This window comes from Nestor notabilis, unplaced genomic scaffold (genome assembly GCF_000696875.1).
Source record: "Nestor notabilis isolate BGI_N333 unplaced genomic scaffold, ASM69687v1 scaffold27318, whole genome shotgun sequence".
In the NCBI taxonomy this organism is placed as follows: Eukaryota; Metazoa; Chordata; class Aves; order Psittaciformes; family Psittacidae; genus Nestor; species Nestor notabilis.
Window position 1 is genome coordinate 18,934 of NW_009941033.1, and position 6,973 is coordinate 25,906.

At 40.8% G+C, this 6,973-nt stretch overlaps 1 protein-coding gene across 1 annotated transcript in view; it reads right to left on the bottom strand.

Annotated features, from left to right (window-relative positions):
• Window positions 1–6,205, bottom strand: part of MPP3 (membrane protein, palmitoylated 3 (MAGUK p55 subfamily member 3)) — a 16,723-nt gene extending 10,518 nt beyond the window's left edge. The window contains exons 1-8 of the mRNA XM_010020674.1: window positions 6,181–6,205; window positions 5,397–5,515; window positions 4,823–4,900; window positions 4,092–4,172; window positions 3,449–3,586; window positions 3,256–3,337; window positions 1,574–1,659; window positions 68–142 (exon numbers count right to left, since the gene is read on the bottom strand). Of these exons, the coding sequence (XP_010018976.1) occupies window positions 68–142; window positions 1,574–1,659; window positions 3,256–3,337; window positions 3,449–3,586; window positions 4,092–4,172; window positions 4,823–4,900; window positions 5,397–5,515; window positions 6,181–6,205 (684 nt within the window). The remainder of the gene's footprint in view (window positions 1–67; window positions 143–1,573; window positions 1,660–3,255; window positions 3,338–3,448; window positions 3,587–4,091; window positions 4,173–4,822; window positions 4,901–5,396; window positions 5,516–6,180) is intronic.
• Window positions 6,206–6,973: the final 768 nt, after the last annotated feature.

Here is a 6,973-nt window from a genome sequence, read left to right on the forward strand (position 1 = left end):
TTTACAGAGATGCCAGAAGGGTGTACATACGAAAAGGCATGCTTCAGTATTTCAGTAAGCTGGGTACCTTGCTGTCTTTTAGACGATCTTCTTCTTTGATGGCTGGAATTATTTTTAATGTTATTGATCCCTGAGATTGAGCCTGAAAAAGAGGGAAATGGGTATTTTTTACTTTGATAGCAGTATAGGACACAAATCAGACTATTCAAGTTCCAGTTTAGGAGCTAGCATCTGTCTTGTCAGAAATTAGACAGGCCAACGTAATCCACTACTTCATTACAGAGACTATTATGATGTTCCATAAATCCTTCACACGGAGACATCCACAGCAACTACGTGGCTAGAACACATTCAGACCCACATTAGAATCCCTTCATTTGCTTTTAGCAACTGCACTAATTTCTGGATTACAGTTCACTGGGCATGAAATACTTCTGTGGCTTTCAGTACAACACTAAGTTCCTTTCTGCAGACTGACCATTTAAAGCCTTTGAAAAGGGCTGCTGGATCTTCCCACATAGTGGCTGACTGGTTACAGTGAAATGGAAACTTGTACAAAGTGAACATCTACCTTCACTCTAAGAATCTTTGCTAATAAATTTCAATTACTAGTTCTAGTAAATTCAAAAGCCCTTCTCAATGTTTTGGAAATCTAGAACAGGTTTATCTGACCTACTTCAGATGCCTTATTTTGGGTAAGATGAGCTGTGTCCCATGTAAGTCTGCTATTCTGCAGTGGCTAAAAACCCTGGACAACAGCTTGGACAAACATTTGTAGCTCTTCCCCAAAAAAACAAACCATGAAAAGCAAACTATTACATTGCAGGTCTTTAAAATGGGACAGATGAATAGCTTCCCAGGGTCCCACAAATAAAACTACACAGTATTTCAAAACACAATTTTGATCCTCTCCCCCAAAGTTAAAGCAGTCATTCTCCTTATTCAGCATTATTCTGGTCTAACTTTAAATTAGGTGATGGAATCTTCATACTTCAGTCTCCTAATGCTGCTATTCTCACTGTGTCCCTAACTCCACTCGACACCAAGACAAGGGGAACCAAGCCACAAGAGGGGAGTTGGAGACAAATAAGCTTAAGAGCAAGGACACTTTCTACCAAGATTTGGGGCCATTCATGTTAGAGAAGCTTGAAGCAAAAGTTTGCTAATGTCACCAGGAAACTGCTGGTAAAGACCAGCCTGACAGCTCCACTGGCACAGAGCTGAGACTTTCTTCAGCTTCCCAACATACCACATTATGAATAAACTGTTTATCTTCCAGCAATGCACTTTTAATTTGCAGTTTGCTTCTCATAAAGCATGAAAGGGAATTTCTTGACAAAGAAACATGTAACTATATTTGTATCTTACTTGGAACCAATTCAGTTTGCAGAAGTTTCTGAAGTCAAAAGGAAAAGACTAATCCACTGGGAAAAGACCAACTCAACACAAAAGACAAGCAGGGATTGCATCTTTTAGCTCTATACATATTTTAAGCTCTTGCTTAAATTCCATTCTCTGTTGTAATTACCAGAGCACCCAACCAAAAGATTTTGAAATGAAAATCAGTGCAGACCAAAATCTGACTTATTTCTTCCGGTCGTTTGTGAAGCACAGTGATACCATTGACTTCTCTTAGTTCATCTCCAACATGGACAAGACCTGAAAAGATGGTAGGTAAATTAAAACAAGTCTACAGAATAGAAAGCACCACTCCTTTGATGTCCAACCTAAGTCAACAGCATGTACGTCCTCAGCTCCCCTCCCCAGCTTAATGGATTTCCTATTAGAGCCAAGTACCTTGTGCAATGTGCTCTGAAGTCTCCCGCCCTTATTCCACATGGCACTTTGTTTTCATGTAGCAGTCTCATAGGAGACCACAGAGAATATGTGGCAAGATTCTGGAAAAATCATTGCAAATCTATATTTGGATCAGCACTAAGAGCACAGAACTGGAATAACTTCCATGAGGATGATCAAATCTTATGGAATTGGGAGACACACTGACTAGAGAGGCAAGAATCTCACTGACACATCAACAGGACACGGGACCAGAATGAGTGTTGGACTCTTACTGTTTAACAAGTCATGAAAAGGCCTTTCCAAGGTTTAGGTTTGTTGATCCAGTTCAGTAAGAAAAGTTGTACTTGTGTTATATAATACTGGTAACTGACAGAACAATTACTCAGCAAAGCAAATAGAAAACAAGACATGATACACTGAATGAACCAAGACACTAGATTAAAGGTAACACCCCATCGTTTTCTTTCTTCTAAAGTTTGGTCCTACTTCTCCCATCTCTGTTGGTATTTCTTCCTAGCAGCTATTCTAGAGAAAAACATATCTAATTAAATTGATTACTGATGAAATTCAGAGATGCTCCAAGTGCATGCTCCAATCATTTCCCATTACACTAATCTGAAGAATGATAATGATCAAGAAGAAAGCTGTAATTAGCTAATACTTTTTAATGACATCAATTCATTAATTTTGGGATTGCACTACTTGGATGTTAAAAACAGTGCATGAGGCTTACAGTCTATAAACCTTATGTAAGGCCAATTCAGCTTTTTTAATAAAATCATAGAATCACAGAATCACAGAGTGGTTTGGGTTGGAAAGGACCTTAAGATCATCCAGTTCCAACCCCCCTGCCATGGGCAGGGACACCTCACCCTAGACCATGTCACCCAAGGCTCTGTCCAACCTGGCCCTGAACACTGCCAGGGATGGAACACCTTCTAGAAACCAGAAGGTTAAATACTGTATGAATTAAGCCTGTGGCTCCTGAGAGCACACTGAATGGCAGCTATGCACCCGAGTCTCTCCTGCCACCACGCACCAGAAATTCAGTTGTCAAGTAAGCCCATCGAGGCTCCCTTTAGAGCCAATAAGGAAGAAAGGCAATTTCAGCAGTGAACTATCTCATCCTAAAGCTTGTTGGGATAATTTGTTCTCCAGCAACGTCCATGTTCCTCCATTAACACAGAGAGCCTGCACATCAGTTCAGACCCAACAGCCAACAGTTGCCTATTACGACTTTGATAGGCCGTTATCCGCGTTTTTACAACATAGTCTATACACATACATTAAACACTCACATCCAGAAGGCTGGTTTTGGAATGAATAACCATCAGATTTAGTAAGAGATTATCATTCCAGGTACGTGTATGTGGTACGTGTGTGCATGCCTAAGTTTGGAAATGTTAAAAATCTTTACAAATGCAATTTTAAATCCCCTTTTGTTCAGAAATTTACCGCTACGATCAGCTGCACCACCTCGCATGATCCTGGCGACAATCACAGCTCCTGTGTGCTCATCTCTTCTGATGGTAGCTCCCTGAAATAAAACAAGCTGTTTGACATAATCTTCAAGGATCTCTTCCATACTCACAACAACACTTTTGCACGACAGAGCGCTATGACTAGAGGTAGGTTATATTGCATATACCAGGGGTTCTTGATTTTTCACTAGCCGAACAATTTTCACTGATTCCTCATCAAAATCATCATCAAAGTTATCGGGTAGAGGTGGAAGAACAGGGTCAAAGTTCTTCTGTGCTACAGTGTCGTGTACTACAAGCATTGCCTGTGTAAAGGAAACAAGAAACAGTAATGTAATGGGGTCATAGCACAGTTTCCAGTTCTCCTGTTCCCAACATCACAGCAAACTTCCCAATTCCCACCCTCACCATAAATGCAAACAGAAAAAAAAAAGATGTAGCAATTCTCTTACCCATCATGTGAACTAGATTGTGGTGTATGTTGATATTTGAAGTAAATCTGGGCAATAACAACTCAACCTAAATAGGCTCCCAGAACGGAGGTGAGAAATGGTATCCTTTGCTTTTCCCTCAGAAATACTAAGGAGGGGAGGGAAGACAACATGGTGCGTTATGCATGAAAGGCCTACCCTGTGTCTTCTCAATCCCCTTTGCATCCTAAAGCCTCTGCAAGTCCCACTGGAATAGATCTACAGCCTGTAGGAGGTTTTTCCTTTCTCTTAGGGACTCTGCAGTGTCACTTCTCCAAGAGAAAACGTTCGATCAGAATTCTGCAAAAGAATTTCGTTCAGGTCTCTGGTGTGTTTTTACCCTGAGATGTGGTGTTGACAACAACTGAAGCAGCTCTTTTTCTTCATGATTCACTGGTGCAGTCTGCAATTCTTCTATTACCTTTAAAATAAAAATTAACCTCAAAATTAAAAGAGTCCATCAACTGAGATCATATATTCGCAAGTGTTTCTGGTGTTGCTAACTTCTATCATCCTTCCAAGCAGCATGCACCGATCAAAACCATGAGGGTGGTGAGATGCTGGATCCAGAGAAGTTGTGGATGCGCCACCACTGGACATGTTCAAAGTCAGGTTCCACAGGGCTTTGAGCAACACGATCTAGTGAACAGCGGCCCTGCCCATGGTTAGACTACATCATTTTTCAAGGTCCCTTCCAATCCAAACCATTCTAGGTGAACAGCATTGCTGCTTGGGTAATGGGTTTAAGTCTGAAAGGGTTTAAGACTGAATGCTTAGCTGGGATAGTCTATTGTCAGGAAAGGACTGAATGCTTTTTTCAGCCTCTCCCTTATATGAAGGCCATTAATAACACTCTCCTGTTCTTTGTCTGTCTTCACTGGACATTTAACGGCATGATATTTTTAAGCTCTTATTTCCTTGATCAATCATGAGTGAAACTAGCCAACAGATTCTGAAGACTGTTCAGGAAGATAAGAAATACATACCCATGTAGCACAATCCAAAGCTTTGATTTGTTAGAAAAGCTGGCTTAGGTAATAGGAAAATAAGGAGACAAACACTTTTACTCACATCTTCGACTAATCCTGCTGCACTATGTAAAACAGGAGTTGGACTCTGCCTTTCGTAATGACGGAGTTTTTCATGAATCTGGAAAAGATTATTCGGGTGTATTACTACAGAGAGATACAAAACTTCCTAAATATACCTACACTGGAACATTTTTATACTTAAGGAATAGAATTTTTCTGAGCTAAGGGTCAGAACCCCCTCTCTTGAGGTTATTTTTGGTTTGTTTAGGAGTCCTTTAGTTTTCTTTTTGCTCACGTTAAGTTTCACAGCCAGCCAGAAAATCTGTTCAGACTTCAGCAATGTAAAGATAAAAATGAAGTCATTTCACACTGCTTTTTAGATACAGGGCACTGTATCTGTATTTTGGCAATCCAGGCAGAAATGGTTTTTTTTTTCTAATGAAGATATGTTAATTGTTAGTGAATGTTTTTAATGTTTGTGCTTTTGCATGCTTTGGTCAGTATAGAATTCCTAAAAAGCTAAAGAGCTTTAGCATAGTAGAGAGTCAATCAATCAAGGGAACAGAGAATAAGTAACCTGTAAGGAACATATACGTTCACAAATGAACACTTACCTTCATCAGGTAGTTGAGACTCTTTTCACTGAAGACATCCCTAAGGAATCCCATTTCTTCTTTATGATTTGAATCTGGTCTAAGCTGAGATGTCAAAAGGGCCAAAGTTTCATGCAGTCCTAAATTTAAATTGAGGACATAACAGAAGCTTTTTAGCTAGCATGGCTCACAGGACCTTCTATTGCAGACTTAACACTACCAGCTTAGTGACCACTCAGTTTGCAGGGGGTGGGGAAGCAGCTAAAATCTGCTGCTTTAGCTATTCTCTCCATGAATTTTAGAGTGCACCTGGATCCAAGAGACTCAAAGGCATTTCACCCTGGGTAGCACACAGGAGAAGCTGGCTAGCAAGCCCTAAACTGAATCCCGGTTTTTTAAAGTCAAAAGGAAGAATATTAACAAAGCTTAAAAACCTATTCAGAAAACATGAACAAGTGGCACAGCAAGCAGCCGAGATGTAAGGGCTGATCTTTAATAAGCAGGTGTAGAAGCCAGTGTTATACTAAGAGATCCAAGGTTGCCCATAGGAGCCTGACTACTTGCATATATTCAGAGGCTCCAGAGAGTTCTTACAAAACTAGGCACTTCCTGAAATGTGACTAGCTTTACTCATCTCCAACTTTTATACTCCACCTTCCTTGTCTTCTTTTAGGTAGTTACTAAAATGTCTAGTTAAACTACCTTAATTCTATTTTCATTAACTCCAATTTCAATTCATTTCGTGTGCTAAACACATACACAAGATTTCAGTCACTGGCCTGTTGAAAGCATGCAGATCAGTTACCTGAGTCTTCTGACAGCACTGGCATGGCCTCGTCCGTAGAGACAAACGTTCAACTTAAATCAACTCAATTGTTTCTTCTTTCTGGACCGTGATTCAGAGGCAGTCCTGAAATGAGCAAAGATAACACCTGAACTCAAGCATGTGTGAGAGAAGAAAAGCAGCAAGCATGTAAAACTAGCAAATTCCTAGCACATTTCTCTCTCTCGTGTTCGGTTTACCCTGAATCCGGAAGAGTACTGCAGTTACTCTGCTATGCAAATAAGCATACAAAAAATACTGTTATCTAATAACCAGATGGTATCTTGGATGAAGCCGATGATGAAGAGAGCACGTTTCCCTATTCTGTTCTCAAGAAAGCCAGTTTTAGAAGGCCTAAGTAACTGTCTGAAAAGACGGAAAAGAAAAACGTGTGCTGCAGAATGGACACCTGAAAGCACCAGTAAAACACCACAAGCACAGAAACAAGAGCGAGCAGGAAGACACTGCCAAGATGTTCTGGGCCTTACTAAAAGCACACCTCGAAGGCATTTACATGCCCCTGGTATTCTGAGGCAGACCATGCTACAATTACATGCAAATCATTAGAGCTAATAGGAGTGTTAACCTTGGTCACGGGTACTAAGGATGCTGCAACACAAGGCTACTTCCATCACTCAGAAATCCCATTAGACGCTTTTATCGCTGTTTTTTCTTGTCACTGAGACAAATGCAGTGAAGGCTGCTCCTTGCCAGGCAGGGCTCCCCCACGCCGCAGACAGCTCTCCGTGCGCTCCACCGAGCCGGGGCACCGGCG